We start from the raw sequence: 22,245 nt of genomic DNA, 5'->3' as shown, positions 1-22,245 counted from the left end.
AGCTTCTGCACAGACAAGAACACAGTAAGTATTGCAAGCAGACAGCCCTCAGAATGGGAGAAGATATTTTCAGGTTATGTCTCCAAAAAAGGTTTAATAACCAGACTCCACAGAGAACACAAACGTATTAGCAAGAAAAGAACAAGTGATCCCATCTCAAGGTGGGCAAGGGACTTGAAGAGAAACTTCTCTGAAGAGGGCAGGTGCATGGTCTACAGACATATGAAAAAATGCTCATCATCCTTAACCATCAGAGAAATGCAAATCAAAACTACTTTGAGATATCATCTAACTCCAGTAAGATTAGCCCACATCACAAAATCCCAAAACCAGAGATGTTGGCATGGATGTGGAGAAAAGGAAACACTTCTACATTGCTGGTGGGAATGCAAACTAATACGTTCCTTTTGGATAGATGTTTGGAGAACACTTAGGGTTCTAAAAATAGACCTGCCATTCAATCCTACAATTCCTCTACTAGGTATATACCCAGAAGACCAAAAATCACATTATAAAAAAGATATTTGTACCAGAATATTTATTGAATTCATAATTGCTAAGTCATGGAAGAAGCCCAAGTGCCCATAGACCCATGAATACATTAATAAATTGTGGTATATGTACACCATGGAATATTATGCAACCTTAAAGAAAGATGGAGACTTTACCTTGTTCATGTTTACATGGTTGGAACTGGAACATATTCTTCTTAGCAAAGTATCTCAAGAATGGAAGAAATAGTATCCAATGTACTCAGCCCTACTATGAAACCAATTTATAGCTTTCATATGAAAGGTATAACCAAATTCTAGCTCAAGAATATGGGGAAAGGGGAAAGGGAGGGGAAGGGAGGGGGGGAGAATGGGTGGAGGGAGGGTAATGGGTGGAGGGAGGATAACACCTATGGTGCATCTTACAAGGGTACATGTTAAACTTACTAAATGTAGAATATAAATGTCTTAACACAATAACTAAGAAAATGCCATGAAGCCTATGTTAACCAGTTTGATGAAAATATTTCAAATTGTATATAAAACTAGCACATTGTACCCCATGATTGCATTAATGTACACAGCTATGGTTTAATAAAACAAAAAACAAATGCCTAAACTGAAGAAAAAAAAAGAGTATGCAGGGAAATCATGAAAATATTCTTTCAACTACAGGTAAAATTAATACTCTCAGATAAAAATTACTTCTCTGGAAGAAGGATTGAAAGAGAAAATGCAGTAGAAATGTTTGAACTAGTGAAAGGATATTAACTGGATAAAAATCATATTGAACAAATTTTACAAACTTTAGATTTATCGTACACAAATTTTGAAACATATTTCCCTGTACCAACACTTAACATAATGTCTCTGGATTGGGTGAGAAATCCTTTTTGTTTAAAGTGAATATATGTTTCTGTTTAAATTGCATATATGTTAGCAAATTTAATTATTACAGAAGAGGAAGGGTTAACAAATAATAATGTCATATTTTTGTGAAACAAGGTTTTCTGCAATGACTATTATTGAAAACAAAATGGATCATGGCTAGAATCCTTGAAAGAATATTTAAGAGTACGCCTATCCAAAATTTGACATTGCAAAGAAGATATTCCAAAAAAGAAATTAAGCTCAGATATCACATTAAATGTTCAATTACAATAAATGGAAAAATAAATATAAATAAGTTTTTAAAGAATTTTAATTGTTATCTTTTATTAAAAATTATGATAAATTGTTTTGGTTTTTTTTTGCTGTGATAGTGAATTTTTTGTTTTAATAAATACATCAAAAAGGTATATTATTTTCTTTACTCTTTTTTAATCAACATAAGTGTGCCAAAGAAATTTAAATATAGCTTCAAATGTGCTGTGAGATAAAAAAGTTTGAAAAACACTGCTCTAGACTTCAGATCCACCTTGTCCTTCACAAAAGGGTTTCAGTTGGGGAACTTTTCTAAATTAAGGAAAAGCCATTGATCCTTGATATGCACCCTTGGCTAATCAAAGAGATAGTATGAGCAAAGCGATGGATTTTTTTTTTCTTAATTGGAAATTTGTTGTTATCTGGAAAGGAAGAAAATTTAAATTATTGGGTATCCTCCTATCCAATTAGCACAAACTCTAGAGGTAATTTTTTGTCTGCCTATCATAGAGTTTTCCAAATTTTCTATAGTAAGTATGCCCTCCTTAATAAATATTATTTTTAAAAAGTGTTGCCTATTGATGAATGTCTCCAAAGTACTTCAGATTTTTATTTCATAAAATGTCAGCTTTGCTGCAGTCTGTCTCCTTGCCTTAAGCTCCCCACCTTTTTTTTTTTTTTTTTTTTTGTAGAGACAGAGTCTCACTTTATGGCCCTCCGTAGAGTGCCGTGGCCTCACACAGCTCACAGCAACCTCCTACTCCTGGCTTAAGCGATTCTCTTGCCTCAGCCTCCCAAGTAGCTGGGACTACAGGCGCCCGCCACAACGCCCGGCTATTTTTTGGTTGCAGTTTGGCCGAGGCGGGGTTTGAACCAGCCACCCTCGGTAATGGGGCCAGCGCCTTACCGACTGAGCCACAGGCGCCGCCCAAGCTCCCCACCTTTTAACCCTGCCTTCCTCTTCCCTCTCTCCCTTTCTTCCTTTTTTTTCTTGTTTGCATCTTACAGGGGGAAAAAAAAGCTGATGAAAGAAAGGAGAGGAAAATAATATTGTCTCTCAGTTCTGAGGTATAGAGAGATTCCTGCAAATTTAAACTCTGCTTGCTATAGATGAAAATTATACAAATGCCTTTCTCAAGTTACTTAACCTTTTTTAATATCAGTTTCTTTCCCTTCAGAACAGAGAAAATAATATAAAATACATCACTGGATTGTTGTGGGGACCAATTGAGTTAATACAAGTAAAGTGTTCTTTAGAACCGTGCCTCACACCACAGGAAGTACTGATTACATTTTAGCTTTCATTTTCATTACAGGTGATTGAAAAACAGCAATGTGCCTACATACAATTTGTATTAGGCTTGATGTGACTTAATTTTCCTGTTATGCTAAGAATATGAGCTCTTTAGGTACCATTTATATCCAACAGAGCTTAACAGTAATTTGGCTCTCTAGTTTAATTTAAACCCATTTATGGGATGGGCTTTGGATGTCATTTCTATTCTGCCATTTATGAAATTTGGGTAATTTAGTTAATCTTTCTAATTTCCAGTTTATTGATAAAATGGGGAACAATAGTACATAGTACATTATAGTGTTGCTTTGACGATTAAATAAAACAATGCATATGTAAAGCCCTTAGCACGGTATAAGACTTAGAACAGCCTCAACTAAGTTTCTTGAGTATATTTGAACAATAAAAAATACTCCATCTAAAACAATATTAGCACCAGCTACATGATAAATAATGTTGAAGAAATGAGCCAGAACATAAAATGGTGAAGATAGAATTTTATGGAGTGGAAGGGTAAAAAGGCAACATGCCTGCCCTCACAGATGTGGGGATAAAGAAGAGAAGAGTGTATGTAAGAGGCAGGACACACTAATGGTAAGTAACCTGGAAAGGAAGTCGGATAGATCTGAGTCTGAATACAGGCTTTCTGACAACTGTTATAAGTCCTTGGGCAGGGTACCAAATATTTTGAGTCAGTTTTCTCCAAATTGGGAATAATATGATTACTATGGGATTGAATGAAAAATATGTAAAGTGCTTCCCACTGAGCCTAGGTCATAACAAACTCGATAAATAGTATCTGTACCTATTATTAGTTATTATTTTTATTTCAGATTAATATGAGAGCATAAATGATTAGGTTACATTGTTTGTATTTCAAAAGTAAAGTTCAAGTTTAGTTGAGCCCTCATCTAGGGAATGTGATGTCTACCCCTATGTTGTGCACATTAGGTAAGAGTTTACCAATATCCCTCCCACCTTCCCTTTCATCCATTAATTATTATTATTATTTTTTTTTTTTTTTGGCCGGGGATGGGTTTGAACCTGCCACCTCCGGCATATGGGGCCGGTCCCCTACTCCTTTGAGCCACAGGCGCTGCCCTGCCATTAATTATTTTTAAGGAAATATTTTCTGCACTCAGGACTTGAACATCTAATAGAGACAATCTGTTTAATCATTCTAGTTTCTAGTATAAGTGAAAATCAAGATAATAATATAAAAATGAGTTATTTGAGGACTAGGGCATGGGAAAAGGGAGGAGAGTTGGTGCAAGTGTTTTTGAATTGGTTGGTTAAAACAGCAGGGACTCTTGAGAGTGCCAGGCATAAGATCTGAGACTCATTTCAGTCTCTTCACTCTCTAAGTAACAAAGCGATCAAATAGGCCCTGCCTTGACCTTCCCTCACCACATGGGGGAGCATGTAGGCATGTAAATAGGGCATTGTGACTTTGGCACTATGACGCAGTGATTATGAAGGGAGGGTAAGGTGGCTTTGCTCCAGGGTCATTTTCTTCTTCCCCTTACTTCTGCCCTGTTGGCAAGGAAAGGCCAGATGACAACCTGAAACCCAGAAAAGGCTTCAACTGTGATCGCTGGTGAAGTCAACTCCAGCAAATTGGAGACATCAATAACCTTCCTGAGGTAGCCCTTTCTTTTTTCCAATTCCCAACTCAATAGAGGAGTATTCTGAAGTACGAATTAAGTTGAGAAAAACTGGGAATAGCTGACCGCTTTTCACCGCAGCACTGTAGTTAAGGGACCCCATTCTATCAAGATGCTTAATTGCTAGCCAGCCAGTCATCTGCCTATCCATACTCTGCCAACAATTCGTCCACTAACCAGCCATAAATCAACCAGTCCTCAGCCAACGCATCCTCAGCTAACCAGGCCAGAGCCAATTAGGCATGAACCAATCAAGCTTATCAGACATGAGTGAAACAGGCATGAGCCAGCCACGCGTAAGCTTAATTGGTATGAACCAACTGGACATGAACCAACCTAGCACCAGCCTACACAATATCAACCAACTGGGCACGAAACAAGAGGGTATAAACCAATCACCCATAAAGCAACAAGGTGCAAGCCTGCCAGACATAAACCAACCTGACATGAAACAACCAGACATGTGGCTATCAGGTACAAACCTCACAGACATAAACCAACCTGGCATGAAACAACCAGGCCCATGGCAATTAGGTACAACCCAACCAGGCATGTGTCAACCAGGCATGAGCCAGCCAGGCATGTGCCAACAAGGCTTGAGCCAACGAGACATGTGGCAACCAGGCTTGTGGGAATCAAGCAAGAGCCAACCAGGTGCATGGCAACCAGGCACAGGGCAAACAAGCTTGAGCCATTCAGGCACCAGCCAATCAAGTACAAGTACACCGGGAATGAGGCAGCTAGACTTGAGTCAATCAAGTATAACTCTACCTGGCACTAGCCAACTGGGCATGAGCCAATCAGGTACAAGTCTACCAGGCACAAGGCAACTAGATATGAGCCAATCAAGTACCAGTCAATTAAACATCAGTCAACTAGGTAGGAGCCAACCAGGCATACGGCAACCAGATTTGAGCGAATCAAGCATGAGCCAACTAGTCTCGAACCAGCCAGGCATGTGGCAACCAGGCATAAGCCATTTAGTCCTGGGTCAACCAGGCATATGGCAACTAGTCCCAAGCCAACCAGGTACACAGCAACCAGGTCTGAGTCAACTACGCACCAGCCAATCAGGTACAAGTCAACCAAGTATGAGCCAATCAAATCTGAGCCAAATAAGCGGGACTCAATCAGGCATGTGGCAACCAGGTCCTAGCCACCCAGCCCTGAGCCAATCAGGCCCGAGTCAACAAAAGCCAATCCAACCAAGCATAAGTCATTCGTGTACAAGGCAACCTAGCATGAATTCTTTCCGAGTAAGACCTGCAGAGGCTCGAGACTGCCCAGAAATCCTGCGCCTGATTAAAGTAAGTCTCTCCTTATTACATGAGCTTCATGGCAGTAGTGTAGGGGCTGAAAGAGAGTAAGGGCAGCATAGTCTGGGGGTGAATCCTGGCTTTGCCAATTATGACCTCTGTACATAAATTTCTGGAAGTTACGCTCTCTAATCTTCATGTTCCACAACTAAAATCGAGATTAGTGTTTATGTCAAAAGATCATTGTAATGATTCAACAACATAAAATAGTTACATGTAAATTGCTTGGCATATAATGGGGGCTCAAAAAGTCACGGGAGAACCAATTCATGGAAATTTTAGGGACTGAATATGTTGTCTCTTCTAGAGAAATTTTCACTTTAACAGAAGATCTTCGAAAAAAGAAACACTTATCTCAAGTGAATGATCCACCAATGATATATGAGGTATTACCTTTTTGACTGAGAATAACCCCAGTAAGCATTCAAACAAGATATGCATTTGGTGCCAACGATGCCTTGTAGGCATTATTGATTTTGCAAACAAAAACGTGAGGACCGTGTTACTGTTATGTTACCTGACTTGAGTTTGTAAGCATCATACCCTTCATTCTCAATATTTTTTATAGTTGTTCCTGAAATAATTTGTACAATTACTGTATTCTTGTGGGAATATATAAATACCGAGTATGATGATCTGGAAGAGTTATCAAGTTTGTAAGACTCAATCATTATTGGAGAATTTGGACATAGAAGTAGCGTTAGAAATACTTCTCATAAAGAATGTAAACTGTCAAGTACCTCAGAATCTTATTTGGAAAACGAAAGTGTGGAACCTATTACAAATTTAAATTTTTATTGATATGGCAAAGGCTTATCATTTCATTGTAACTTTTGTTGGAATATCACTTTTTTATAAATATAAATATAAAATATTGAAACTGAAACCACTTTGGTGAATTATTTTGATTACTGAGAAACAAAAGATCAACTTTCGTAGGAATATATATGTGAATCTTAGTAAATGTAGAATGTAAAGGTCTTAGCAAAATAACTAAGAAAATGCCAGGAAGGCTATGTTAACTAGTGTGATGAAAATGTGTCAAATGGTCTATGAACCAAGTGTATGGTGCCCCATGATCATAGTAATGTACACAGCTATGATTTAATAAAGAAAAATAAAAATAAAAAAAAGAAACAAAAGAATGTCCAGTAGCTTGCCTTGTATCCTAAGGGATGTTGCCATCACTGTATGCTTTGATTGGCAAGTTTGGCTTCTGAGCACTCCAACAGAGGGCTAATGGCTAATAATATCTCAGACTAGGGAATCCTATTCTTTTATTTATTTGTTTATTTATTTTTTGCAGTTTTTGGCCGGGGCCGGGTTTGAACCCACCATCTCCTGTATATGAGGTCAGCGCCCTACTCCTTTGAGCCACAGGCGCCACCCATGGGAATCTTATTACTTCTAAGAACACACTTAACTTGTGGAAACCAATGACTGACTACCCAGAAAACAATATTCACAGAGGACAAAGTTTTCCCTATAATTTTAGACAGTTCCTTGATCCCTGAAATCCAGTTTTCAGGAGCCTAAGGAGCTAGGTTAAATATTTCTCATTTAAATATTTATTTTAATGGATTCTTTAGAAATCATTCCAGTTGGGTAAAGGGGGAAAGTGATCTAAGTGCCATATTTATGGCACTGAAGTTTTTTGGCACTGCAATCAATAATTTATGTGATTCACAGGTAAACAATTCTATATAAAGACCTATGTAAAAGCAGTGTTTCAGATTCCTAATGGAGTAAATATGTGGCTGGAACATATTATAGATTATAAATATGGTTTTGTAAGGAAAATGTTTCCATTTGCTCACCAATATATCTAAATCTTATCTAAATAAGACCAAGTTTGTATTCCCTTTTATTGAAAAATGTCTTAATGCCCCATACCTAGTTTCTTGTGAAATTCATCTGTTGAAGTGATGCTAGGCCTAGTAACATATATATATTTTTTTTGTACAAAAGGTTTTTATTGACGAGGGAGGGATGCTACAGAGCAGCACCAAGGAGGAGAGAAAAGAAGAAAGAGAGAGAGAGAGGAGGGGGAGAGTGTAACATATTTTTAAGAACTAAGTTATCTATCTTTCCATGGTTTCCATTCTATTTCATTTTTTACAAGTTCTCACTTCATTTCTCTAACTGGCATTAAATTGCATCATTAGATCTTCAATCAAAATATTATCCAACAAATTATTCTAGATCTACATTTTTCCAGGTGGCAGAAAATAATTTTAAAACATGTTATGTACTTCTAGTATTTGATGCCTAGTTGGAAATTAATAAATTTATTACTGAATGACAATGAATCTCTGTACCTGGACAAGTGTACCTTTCTTAGCTCGCCAGATAATTCCCATTGCCATTATCAAGGGAAAAATATATCGCTAGCCTCCCCTACTTTAGTGAACCTTTGCCTATGAAGTTCCTTATCACATTTACTTTTTAATTTACCACATGTACCTGAACATACACCATAAGTTTCTTGGGAGTAATTTCAGTGAGTATTCATTGTAGAAAAATATTAGTCAAGCTAAAGTACTTGCTCTGCTTTGCAGACTTGTATGTGGTGATTAATTAGCTTTAAGCTTTATGTTCTTCTAAATAATAAATGTCCATTCTAACTCCTGTTCATGGCTGAGCTTGCAAAATATTTTCTTTTGCACAGGAGTTTATTAGAGTTTGCCATCATAGTAATTGCTTAGCTGAGTATAGTGCATGTTTTATTTACTGTCCTGGCCCTAAAATTCTTCTCTATCCTCTCTATGAACTCATTTTATACTAACCTCAAACACCACATTTCATAGCTGGGCAGCTATATATTCATCTTTACCAGATTTTCCATATAAAGCCTTTCATTGTGATGGTTCTCAAAGTGTGGTTTTGGACCATTGGTGATCCACAGAAGAGAGCTGGGTAGTATTAATATTTGATTTTTGTTCATTATACAAATACTGAATGCATACGTGGAGGGCAGGATATGTACTAAGTACTGTAAGAGATGTAAAGATTATTGAATTACAGTCTCTGCCTTCATGGATATTAAAATGTCTTAGGGAAGATATGGGCATAATTGCCTTCTCTAGCCAATCCATTCTCTACATAGAAGTCAAAATATTTAAAAACTCCATTGAGCTTCTGGTTGCATTGAGAAAAAAAATCCAGACTTCATATCATGGCTCTACATAATTTATAATGGATAAGAATTTTAAAAATATTTGAGAAGGAATAAATATTCTTCTCAAATATTCTCAAATATTTTTAAAATTCTTATCCATTATAAATTGAATGTAATTCAAGTCAAAATATGCCAATTTTCACGTGTAAAAATGAAAGACTTCTTTTTTCTTTTTCATTTTTGGGGATTCATTGAGGGTACAAAGAATCAGGTTACATTGATTGAAAAAGAAAAGACTTCTAAAAAGATGAGTAATGAGAGGAAATGATCAATACCACATGTCATAAGGCTGTAAGTAATTAACATACTATAGTAGCTACTGCAGAGACAGGCCAATGGGACAGACGTTCTCTTAAATATGATGTTGGTCCTCCAAATCAATGGGTTCCACAACTGTGGATTTGTCCAACTTAGGATCAAAATATTTGGAAAAAATATAGTTGTATTGAACACGTACATACTTTGTTCTTTGTCATTCTCTAAACAATACAGTATAACATCTATTTACATAGCAATAAAGTATATAGGAGGATGTGCATAGGCTATATGCAAATATAGCACCATTTTATATCAGAATCTTGAACATCCTAGGATTTTGGTATCCATCACGTTGGGGGCTGTCTTGGAACCAATCTCCCACAGATACCAAAGGATAACTGTATATGAGAATGTATTATATCATAAAAGGGACATTTCACATCAGTGAATAAAAGATGAGGTTTTCTTTCTTTTTTTTTTTTTTTTTTGTAGAGACAGAATCTCACTGTACCACCCTCGGGTAGAGTGCCTTGGCATCACACGGCTCACAGCAACCTCTAACTCTTGGGCTTACGCGATTCTCTTGCCTCAGCCTCTCGAGCAGCTGGGAGGGACTACAGGCGCGTGCCACAACGCCCGGCTATTTTTCTGTTGCAGTTTGGCCGGGGCTGGGTCCGAACCCGCCACCCTCGGAATATGGGGCCGGCTCCCTACTCACTGAGCCACAGGCGCCGCCCAAAAGATGAGGTTTTCCATACAGAACATTAGAACAACTGGAGAAAATATAAAGGTGAAATTCCAACTCACTTTTTATACAAAAAATACAAATATATCAATTATTAAAATTGAGAACTAAAGAGGACAATAGAGTGAATATTTTTAAAACCATTCCAACCATGAGATACAAATCATGAAGAACTTGAATGTGTAAAAAATAATACAGTAAAAAGCTACATTAAAAAATCTTAAATTAAATTGGCAAAAATTTCTCACAGCCAACACAATAGACTTTTCTGTAAAATCTATGTGCTTCATAATACATAAACTTTATGATGTCTCCCATGAATGTTCAGAAACATTTTTTTGCTTTATTTCACAGTTTCTGGTTGTATTAATTCAAGGGTAGTAACTTGAATTGACCTTCATATGAGTTAGGTATCAACATAGTTAATAAATATATAATATACACATGTATATATATATATATAATGTACACATATATTATAATATACATGTACATATACTATATATACACACATATATATTTGTTGTTGTTGTCGTTGCACTGCTGCTTCAGATTTTAAATTTCTAGACAAATGGAATAAAGTCTGGACTCATTTTTAACATTTCCTAGGACACCATATGTTAATAAACATTGAATAAAAATCTCATGATGATTATCTTAACAATTGAAGGTTTTCTCTATTTAACAGGAATTGGTTGCCTGTGAAAACATGCTAGATGCAGTGACATTAACAGCAGCTGGTAAGACGTTTTGTTGTGTTTTCAGAGCAAGCAATAGGGATACAATACTACTGCACTTAGATATGTGGAAGTAGGACTGTAAGGAAAAGATTAAGTCATTAAAGATGAAGCCATTAATTGTATGTTACATGTACAGGACGTAAATTTGATAGCTTTTTCAGTGTTCCAAAATATTTTCCCATATTTTTTAGTACAAAATTGATATTTAATAGCTCTTACAACTTTACAGCTGCAATAGGCTTCCGACGATTTTCAGAATGTGGAATGAAAAATGTTACTGGTTAAAAAACTACAATTTAACACCCAGTATGTTGATTGTAGCTTGATAGAACGGAATAGATAAAAGCAAAGTCTTTTAAAATATTTTGAAAGTATTTACTACTTTTGACAGCCAGAATAATAATGTAATAGACTGGCAATTTATGATGAATTAGAATTCTTTAGACAGTAAATATGAAAACTTAAGGAAAAACATCATTAAAGTACTTAAAACGACATGTGGGAAGGACAAGGTGAAGAGAGTTCTGTACCAAAACCTACAAGAGTATGGTGAATAACTCCTTGAAGTTAAAGAATGCATGTAATAAACTGAGAACATTCTACCAAGAAGATAAATGGATTCACTGTAATATTGAGATAGATTCAAAAGGAAGTTAAGATGTTTTGTGGGATCTTTTTTTTTTTTTAGGGTTTCTATTCTATCATTTCTTTTTTTTTTATTAAATCATAGCTGTGTACATCAATATGATCATGGGGCACCATACACTTGGTAAAGGTGGGAATGTAAATGTCTTAGCAAAGTAACTAAGAAAATGCCAGGAGGGCTATGTCAACTAATGTGATGAAAATGTGTCAAATGGTCTATGTTTTGTGGGATCTTTTGTGCCATTGCCCTAAAAAATCAATTTTAATGCCTTGGTCAGAAATAGAATCCTGAGATACATGGATCATGGATCATGGATCAGTCATCACTGGTGACAATTCGATAATTCCTTTTTTTTTTTTTTTTTGAGACAGAGTCTCACTATGTCGCCCTCAGTAAAGTGCCGTGACGTCACAGCCTACAGCAACCTCAAATTCTTGGGCTTAAGTGATCTTCTTGCCTCAGCCTCCCAAGTAGCTGGGACTACAGGCACCCACCACAATGACTGGCTATTTTTATTACAGTTATCATTGTTGTTTAGCTGGCGTGGGTCGGATGTGAACCTGCCAGCCTTGGTGTACCACTGTGCTACATACTTAGAAGTGGAATTGCTGAACCATATGGTAATTTTACATTTTTTTTGAGAAGTCTTCATACGTTTTCTACAGTAGCTGTACCATTTTACATCCCTACTAGCAAAGTACAAGTGTTCTAATTTGTCCACATCCTCACCAACACATTTTTTTATAACATCTATCCAAATGGATTGTGAAGTGGTATCTTATTGAGTTTGATGTGCACAGTGCTAATGATTAGTGATGCTGAGCACCTACCTTTTCATGGGCTCATTGACCTTTGTATATTTTCTTTGAGAAGTGTCTACTTATGATCCTTGCCAATTTTTAAATTTTTGCTTGTTGAGTTGTAGTTCTTTGTATATTCTGGATATTAATCTTTATCAGATAAAATTACTAAATATTTTTCTATAGGTTGTTTTATTTTACACTCTTCACTGTACTTTCATGTACAGGTTTTTAATTTTCATGAAGTCTTATTGATCTATTTTTTTTTATTGTCTGTGTTTTTGGTGTCATCCAAGAAATCAGTGCAAAATTCAATGTTTTTCCATGTTTTCTTTTGAGAGTTTTATCAATTTAGCGCTTACACTGAGGTCTTTGATCTTTATTTTCTGGTTAAATTTTGCATATGGTATGAAGTGAGGGCTCATCTTCATTATGTTGCATGTGGATATTTGGTTTCTTTAGCATCATTTTTTGAAAAGACAGTCGTTTTCCCACGAATGGTCTTTACATCTTTGTCAAAAATCAATTGATCAGATACATGAGGGTTTATTTCTAGGCTTTCTGTTCTGTTCCATTGTTCTATGTCTGTCCTTTTGCAACTACCATATTGTTTTAATTGCTATAGCTTTGTAATAAGTTTCATATTTCAGAAGGTGAAATATAACTTTCTATAACTTTCTTCTTCAAGATTGTTTTGGCTATGTGAGTTCCTTTGGAATTCAACATGAATTTGCAGATCAGCTTTCTATTTCTGTAAAAAAAGGCTGTTGGAATTTTCATAGGGACTACATTAAATATGTAAATCACTTTAGGTAGCATTGATATTTTAACCATGTTGTTTTGTCTTCCTACCCCAAAACATGGGATACATGTCAATTTATTTAAGTCCTTTTTTAGTTTCTTTCAGCAATGTTTTGTATTTTTCAGTATATAAGTCTTTAACCTCCTTGATTAGATATCTTAGTCATTTTTAATTCTCATAGAGGTTACTGTAAACAGAACTGCTTTCCTAATTTACTTGTTAGTTTGTTCTTTATTGGTAAATTGAAACAGACCAATTTTTGTTTTTTGATCATTTACTCTGCAACTTTTCAGAATTCATGTTAGGTCTAGTAGCATTCTCTTGAATTCTTTAGGATTTTCTATTTAGAGGATCATGTTATCTGCAAAACGTTTTTCTTTCTTTCTTTTTTTTTTTTTGCTTTTTTCTTTCTAATATGGATAACTTTTCTTTTTCATGTCCAATAGCTCAAGCCATAACTTACAGTACAATATTGAATAGCAGTGGCTAAAGTGTGTATCTTGTCTTGTCCCTGACCTTTGGACGAATACTTTCAATCATTTGCCATTGAGAATGATATGGGTTTTTCATACAGACACTGTTTCATATTTAAGAATTTCCCTCTATTCTTAGTTTTATGAAAAATTTTGTCAGAAAGTAGTGTTGAATTTTTGTCTAATGACTTTGGGAATATATCAAGATGATCATGTGGGGTTACCCATTTATTTTTTAATATGATGTATTAATGTTCTTATGTTGGCCCACTCTCACATTGCTAGGATAAATCATACCATAGCGAATAATCCTTTTATTATGCTGTTGGATTTAATTTACTAGTATTATATTGATAATTTTTGCTTATATATTATTAAGGAATATTGGCCTGTAATTTTCTTCTAATGTCTTTAACTGCCTTTGGTATCAGTGTAATCCTCAAAATAATTTAGGAAGTATTTCCATTTCTTCATTTATCTTTTGAAGAGTTTGAGAAAGATTAGTGTTAATTCTGGAAACGTTTGGTAGAATTCACTAGTGTAGCCATTGGATTTCCTATTTTTCTTTCTTGGGAAACTTTTGATTACTGACTTGAATTCTTATTATAGGTATGTCGAGATATTCTATTTCTTCTTGAGTAAGTTGAGGATAATTTATATGTCCCAAGAAATTCGTCCATTTCTTGTAGGTTATCTAATTTGTTGATATAGAAATCATAGTATTTTCTTTTTTAAAATGTCATTTTAAATTTTTTTTTTATTTTGATTACTATGAAGGTACAAATGATTAGGTTACATTGCTTGCATTTGTTAGGCAGAAGTTCAAGCTTCTGAGCCCTTCACTCAGCAGGTGTGCCATATACCCCTACATTGCACTCATTAGATGAGAACTTACCAAACTCTGTGCCTCCTCCCCTCACTCCCTCCCTCCTCGCCCTCCCACTACTCAAATTTAATTGAGTTGGCTCAGCGTCAATAGCACAGTGGTTATGGTGCCAGCCACATACACTGAGGGTGGTGGGTTCGAACCTGGCCTGGGCCAGCTAGACAACAATGACAACTGCAACAAAAAATAGCCAGGTGTTTTGGCAAGTGCCTGAGGTTCCAGCTACTTGGGAGGCTTACACAAGAGAATTGCTTAAGCCAAAGACTTTGAGTTGCTGTGAGCTGTGATGCAACAGCACTCTACCAAGTGTCACATAGTGAGACTCTGTCTCACAATAAAAAAAAAATTGTTTTTTCATATGTGCAAATGTAGTTTTTCATCTCATACTCATATTAGTATTGAGTACACTGGATGCTTGCTTTTCCATTCTTGTGATACTTTCTTAGGAGGATGTTCTCCAAATCCATCCAGGTAAATACAAAAGATGTAAAGTCTCCACCTTTCTTACAACTTAATATTATTCCATGGTATACACATACCATAGTTTATTTATCCATTCATAGTATTTTCTTATACTCTTTTTAAATCATTGTAAGATTGATAGTGATGGCCCACTTTCACTCCTCATTTTCATTATTTGCATCTTCCTTTTTTTCAGTCTGTTAATTTTGTTGATCTTCTCAAATAAGCAACTTTTCTTGATTTTTCTCCATGATTTTATATTCTCTATTTTATCACTTCTCTGCTTTTTATTACCTTCCTTCTATAAGCTTTGGCTTTAGTTTGCTATTCTTCTTCTAGTTCCTGAAGACATAAGGATAGATTATTATTTGTTACCTTTTTTCGTTCTTAAAATGTAGACATTTGTACCTATAAACTTTCCTGTGAACACTACTTTCACTACATCCCATAAGCTTTTGTTTGTTGTGGTTTCATTTCTATTCATCCTGAAGTATTTTCTAATTTCTTTTGTGATTTCTTCTTTGACCGACTGGTTATTTACAAATGTGCTGTTTAATTTTTGTGAATTTGCACTTTTCTTTTTGTCCTGCTGTTAATTTTCAGGTCCATTCCATTGTGAATGGAAAAATATACTGTGTATGATTTCAATCTTTTAAAATTTATTAAGACTTGTTATGTGGCCTAATGTGGCCTCTCCTGTAGAAAGTTCCATGTGCACATGAAAAAAAATGTGTACGCTGTTGTTAGGTAAAGTGTTCTCTATATGTCTGTTAGGTTCAAATGGTCTACAGTGTTGTCCCAAGTCTCTATCTTCTATCTGGTTGTTCTATAAATTACTCAAAGTAGTGTTTTTGAAGCCTCTATTATCACATTGCTGTGTATTTCTCCCTTCAGTTCCGTCAGTGTTTGCTTCTATAATTCAGAACTATGATGTTTAGTGCATATGTATTTATAAATGCTATACCTTCTCAGTGAATTAACACTTTCATCATTACATAATGTCCTTTGTATCTTGCAGCAGTTTTTGACTTAAAGGTACCCTTGCTTTCTTTTGATTACTCTTTGCATGAAATATATATTTCCGTCATTTCATTTTCAACCTATTTGTGTCTTTGGACACAGAGGATTTTTTAAGACAGCATATTGTTCATTCATTTACTTTTAATCCATTCTGCCTATCCCCGTGTTTTAACCGTAGCATTTAATCTATTTACACTTAGATTCTGGTAAGGAGGGATTTACCTCTGCCATTTTTCTGTTTGTTTTCTATGCTTTATAGTTCTTTTTGGTCCTTCATTTTATCTGTTAGTACCTTCTTATGTGTTTCATTGATAGTTATAGCGAAATACTTTTATTCTCTTCTCATTTCCTTATGTGAATATTCTATACCTATTTCCTTTGTGGTCACTATAGAGATTAAATTTAACAGTTATAACAATCTAATTTGAATTTAAGCTAACCTAATTTCGATAGCATACAACAACTCTTCTATACAGCTCTGTTCCCCTTATTATTGATGTCAAAGATTACATCTTTATACATTGTGTGCCAAATAACATACATTAATGGTTTTTATGCATTTGTCTTTTAAACAATTTAGAAAGCAAAAAAAAAAAAAAAAAGAGTTATAGTCATCTCTCAGTATACATGGGGGATTGGTTCCAGGATACAGACACACACTCACCCCTCCCCACATACCAAAATCTGTGCATAGTAAAGTCTCACAGTCAACCTGGGTAAGTGAGCCCACTTATACAGAAAGTTGGTCCTGGGGAGCGCCTGTGGCTCAAGGAGTAGGGTGCTGGCCCCATGTGCTGGAGGTGGCGGTACAAACTGCAAACAAAAAGTTGGTCCCCTATATAGGCAGATTGCCCATCCTGTGACTATTGTATTTTCAATATATATTTGGTCGAAAAAATTTGCATATAAGTGGACCCATGCAATTCAAATCTGTGTTGTTCAAGGGTCATCAATATAAACCAAATTACAATACTACTTTTTATTACCCATACATTTACCTTTAAAAGAGATTTTATTTCTTCATACAACTTTGAGTTACTGTCTAGCTTCCTTTCCTTTCAACCTGAAGGATTCCTTTTTTCATTTTTTGCAGGGTGGGCTTTGTAATGAACTTTCTCAGGTTTGGGGGGTTCTTTTTTTTTTTTCTTTCTTTTTGCTTTTTGTCTAGAAATGTCTCCATTTCTCTCTCATTTTTGAAAGAGAGTTTTGGTGGTTATAAAATTCTTAGTTGACAGGGCTTCCTCCCACCCAGCACTTACAAAATATCAATCCACTGCTTATTGACCTAATTTCAAATGAGAATTCATATAATAATATAATTGAGAATACTTAATGTATGACAAGTTACTTCCCTCTTGTTGCACTAAGATTCTTTGTATTTGGCCTTTGACACTTGGAGTATAATGTGTCTTGGTGAGGATTTCCTTGTGTTTATCCTACTTAGAGTTTGTTAAGTTTCTTGGATGTATAGATTCACTTCTTGCATCAAATTTGGGAGGTTTTTGGCTGTTATTTTTCAAATAACTTTTCTTCCTCCTTCTCTGTCTCTTCTGCTCTTAGGAGTCCCACAAAGAGAATGGTCCTCCATTTGGTGGTGATGATATTCCACAGACAAAGTAGGCTCTGTTCACTTTCTTTATCCTTTTTTTTCAGTTTCTGGCCGGGGCTGGGTTTGAACCCATCACCTCTGGTGTATGGGGCCAGCGCCCTACTCCTCTGAGCCACAGGCACCACCTGCACTTTCTTTATCCTTTTTCTTTGTTTTCCAGACTCAGCAAGTTCATTGGTTTTATCATCAAGTTCACTGATTCTTCTGCTTGCTCAAATATGCTTTTGAACCTCTCCAGTATACTTTTTTCATTTCAGGTATTATATTTTTAAGCTTCAAAATTTGGGGGGGGAGTTATTTAAAATAATTTCTATCTACTTATATTCCTTTTTTCTTCTATATATTTTACCTGTATTTTTCTTGTCTTACTTTAGATCTCTGAGCATCTTTAAGACAGTTATTTTAAACTCTTTGTCTAGTAAGTCCATTATCTGGGTTTATTCAGGTATGTTTTCTGTTAATTTATTTTATTCCTCTGAATGAACGATAGCTTGCTTCTTTGTGATTTTGTTGTTGTTGTTGTTGAAAACTGTTGATTCTTATTTGTTAACTCTGAAAATTAGGTTTGCCTCCTTCTCCAAGATTTGCTGTTTTTTTGATTACTAAATAGTGACTCTGTGTCTGGAATCAACCTGAATTGAAAGCTCAATGTAGTCTAAGTTTTTTTTTATTTATTTTTTTTCCCCTGAGACTGTGTTTTTCTCTGGTCATGCATGGTGGCTTTTGAAATTCCCCTTAATACATGTTCCTCTGCCACCAAATATACAATAAAACAGACAGCTCCTTTAAACCTCCTGGAACCCACATCATCTGGTGGGAGTTGGAACAATGGAAGTCACATCCAAGTCCTCATCTCAGTGAATAGAGCAACAATCTGCAATCAAAACACAAAATTGCAATATTTGGAGGATATTTATTGCCCACACTTGCTCTAGAAAAATGCTCCAGAAATACACATTGCTGTACCCACAATTTCTTCCCATGGGACTAGAGGAGGGGTGAGGGCTGGGTAGCCCTCACTGATGGCTCAATGACCTAAATTAACTGCAGTTGATCAGACAGGATATCTCTTGGAGTTTGCAAATGTTCAGAGGAACTCCAGAGTACCAAAATATTCATTTCAGTATTTGCCATTAAAATTGCTTTTCAGGTGGAGAGACAAATTCATGGTGTTTCCCATCCACCATATTTCCTCTCACTGCTATACATTTTCTGACATCTTGCCAACGAATTGATATTTCAGATTTACTCCGAGACGGCTTTGGGGCCAATCCCCTTTTCTATTGCCTGATTGCCGAAGTATACAATAAAAAAAAAACATCAGGTAAAGTAGATATTTCTTCTTCAATTTAATCTGGAGTATATTTTCTCTATATTTAAAATAGTTATATAGCATACAATGACTATTAAGCAAAGAATAAGAGTATATGTGTATAAACTCGGTTTTATTTTTCTAAACAATAAAATGTAAGGTATGTACTTATGTTTATATATGCATTAAAAATTTGGGCAAAGAATATATACCATACTGTAAAAAGAGAGCTTATCTATTAAAGGTTATAAGGAAATTAAACCTTCAAGATTATACATTTCTATATTATTACTTCTATATTATTATGAACACTTATTACTTTACTAGTTAAAACAAAGAAACTCCAAAGATATTCCATTTGGGGGTAAAGAAGTATGATTCAAAGCTTTAACCTCTGTGTATCTTCTCTTCTCTCTTCTTTGGCAAAGTGACTGTTGGATTTGCCATGTACTACTTTACATACAACCCCTGGATTGGCAAGTTACTTTACCTAGAGGACTTTTATGTCATACAAGCTTACCGAGGTAAAACTAAAATTCTTACCTATAAATACTTTAAAAATGAAAATGACACATATACATTAAAGAATAGAGATAGGGCTTTAAAATATATATGGTATTTAAGTTTGTTTAGGTTACTCATTTCTATTTCATGAGCCTGTTAACAATCTTAGTTATTCTTGCATGCAGTAAGAAATCAAAAATAGACTAGAAAGACATTATTTTTATTAGTTTCCTTAAAGGTTTAACTAAGCCATACCTATATTCTATCTTTATAAAATTCTTTGACATTTTAGGTTGATTTTGCATAGAAATATATAAGAAATATACCCTGTTATATAATACAATAGTGACAGAGACTAATTTGTTCTTCAATGATATTTAAAGTAAACCCAGAGTCTTTTCTATTATCTTTGGTACCACATTCCTATTAGGAAAAAAAGATTTATGAGTTGTGTTTCCTCAAGCTATTAAGAATATATAACAATCAGATACAGGCCTTTATATCTTATTTCTTTTAAACTATAGCAAATGACCAGTTAAGTGGAATTTGTGCTTTTCATTTTGCATTGTCTATTTTAAAGGTCTAGGTATTGGAGCTGAAATGCTGAAGAGGCTAAGTCAGGTATGTACTGTAATTCATAGTGATATTTGACACACTAACTTTTCTTCATCAAAATGTTTTAACAGGGCATAAATTAAAAAGTTAATCTCATAATTTGAACATAACTCCAACATATACTTTAAATTTTTATTAAAATTTAACTAGATTTTCAAACCAGATATTTATACAGATAATATATGAGTTATATCTAATTGAAAATTGGTTTATATATAATCCACAACCAAATTATATACCTTTTTTGCTATCAGGTAGAAGCATGACGAAGATGAGAACAATTGTATCCATAAAATAGGTAGACAGTATAAATATGAAAAGAGTATAAAAAAAGATTCTTTTGTATTTTAGAAATATATAAGAACATTTGTTCCTTAGGCAAACTTTTTCTATAAAGAATTTTTACCAATTGATTTGGGCTTTTATTTTTTATTTATTTGTTTTTGTTTAGCAAGCCCAGACTAGGTTTGAACCCACCAGCCCCAATCAATGGGGCCAACATTCTAACCATTGAGCTACAGTCACCCAACTCAATTTGGGATTTTAGAGAGGTTTTAAAGCTCATAATAGTAGTACTTTTTTTCTTTTTATAGCTATAGAGAAGTCCAGACAATAATTACTATATTATTATTTGGAAGTATTATGTACATATATGCCTTGTATATAGTAGAACTTTAATAAAATAAATGCATTATTGAAGACTATACATTTAAATAAAATAATCTTTGTTTGTTTTTAAACAGATAGCCATCAGAAGCCAATGTAACTGTATGCACTTTCTTGTTGTCATTTGGAACCAGGCTTCTATTGACTACTATACTCGTCGAGGGGCTTTAGACCTTTCCTCTGAAGAGGGCTGGCATCTGTTCAGGTTTAACAGAGAAGAACTCATGGACATGGCAAGGGAAGAATGAAAGAGGCCTCATAACAACCCTTCCCAACCTAGCCTCCAACATTTGAATGTCATCTGAGTCTAACAGCAGTTTGACATTGAATACAGCAAGTGATCACTACATTGTTGTTTGAGCAGATATTTTATTTTGAAATAGATTTTGCTGATCTAGTCAGCTCTCTATTGTCCAAACTAATATATTAATGGCTAGTAGCAGAATTGATAATTCCCAAATCCCTTATACTTGGCTTTGGGCTATTTATTTTTTACCTTCTTTCATCAAATTTAAGATACTTATTTTTTCACATTTTAACATATCTGCAACTAGGATAACTGTAAGGATCAACTGGAAATATTTTTTTCTTAAAGTTGTATGATGTGTCTTAAATTTGATAAAATATGGGTATATTTGAATATAAACAGACCTGAGGTTTAAAAAAACTTAATTTCAAATACTGGAGTTAAATTCTGAAGAGCTTACTTATAAAGAACTAATGAGTAAACTGCTTGCCTACCTTGAGCAGAACTATATTCGATCTCTGAAAATCTATAGTTTTTTGGTTATACTCACTTAGGACAGATACCACATACCACACTGTATTTGTTTATGTAAAACAAAGATAGAGCAGAATAATACAGAAAAGCATTCTAAAAGGAGACAATAGCATAGGAGAGAAAAAGGCAATAAACAACAAAGCCTGTTGAAAAAACAAGTGGTATGTCATACATACAATATACATTGGCAGTAAGGTGGGTGGGGAGAGGCAAGATAGAATTAGTAGGTAAGCTGGGATCAAATATACATGGCTTTGTATATCAAAGTAAGGAATTTTGATTTGATTCTGTAGGTAATGATGAGCCATTGAAGATTTCAGAAAGACTACTATTTGTAATAGTTATCAGAAAAACAACTGTGCCATAATAATAGGACAAATGATTTAGAATAGGGTAGAAGACACAATGTTAGCTTAAACTAAACACTTACTCCCAATTTCCTACTCCTTGCATTCCTTACTATAGGAAAAGAAAAACATAATTTCTCTATCTTCCTTGAACTAAGTGTATGGCAATGTGACAAGTTTTTGTGGAGATATACACAGAAGTCTTCTGAGGAGATTTTAAAGTAGTATATACTTTTCTGATAAAAGGGGTTTACAAACCTCTTGTGCACTTTTTTTTTCTGCCTCATTCCTACTTTACACGTGTAAGTGCTCTCTGGAGGTACAAAAGTCATCTTTTGATGAGGTGACAAACCAGTATGCAAAAGAGAACAAAATGGAAAGTAAGAAAGCCTAGGTCATTCATGGCAACAATGAGACACTGTCCCAACGCTGTACTGACTAATTCCAGGCTTTAAATAGATATTTATTTATTTATTTTTTTTGTAGAGACAGA

At 34.8% G+C, this 22,245-nt stretch overlaps 1 protein-coding gene across 1 annotated transcript; it reads left to right on the top strand.

Moving 5' to 3' along the window:
- The first annotated feature begins 4,834 nt into the window (after positions 1 to 4,834).
- On the top strand, positions 4,835 to 21,112 carry SATL1 (spermidine/spermine N1-acetyl transferase like 1). The gene is made up of 7 exons (XM_053579041.1): positions 4,835 to 4,961; positions 5,022 to 5,899; positions 10,778 to 10,829; positions 18,771 to 18,851; positions 19,268 to 19,363; positions 19,924 to 19,964; positions 20,702 to 21,112. The coding sequence occupies exons 1-7, from the start codon at positions 4,835 to 4,837 to the stop codon at positions 20,870 to 20,872; spliced, it is 1,446 nt and encodes a 481-aa protein (XP_053435016.1). The 3' UTR covers positions 20,873 to 21,112.
- Positions 21,113 to 22,245: the final 1,133 nt, after the last annotated feature.

The sequence above is a fragment of the Nycticebus coucang genome, chromosome X (assembly GCF_027406575.1).
Source record: "Nycticebus coucang isolate mNycCou1 chromosome X, mNycCou1.pri, whole genome shotgun sequence".
Lineage (NCBI taxonomy): Eukaryota > Metazoa > Chordata > Mammalia > Primates > Lorisidae > Nycticebus > Nycticebus coucang.
Note: the sequence above shows the minus strand (reverse complement) of the source record. Positions and strands in the feature narration are given on the sequence as shown.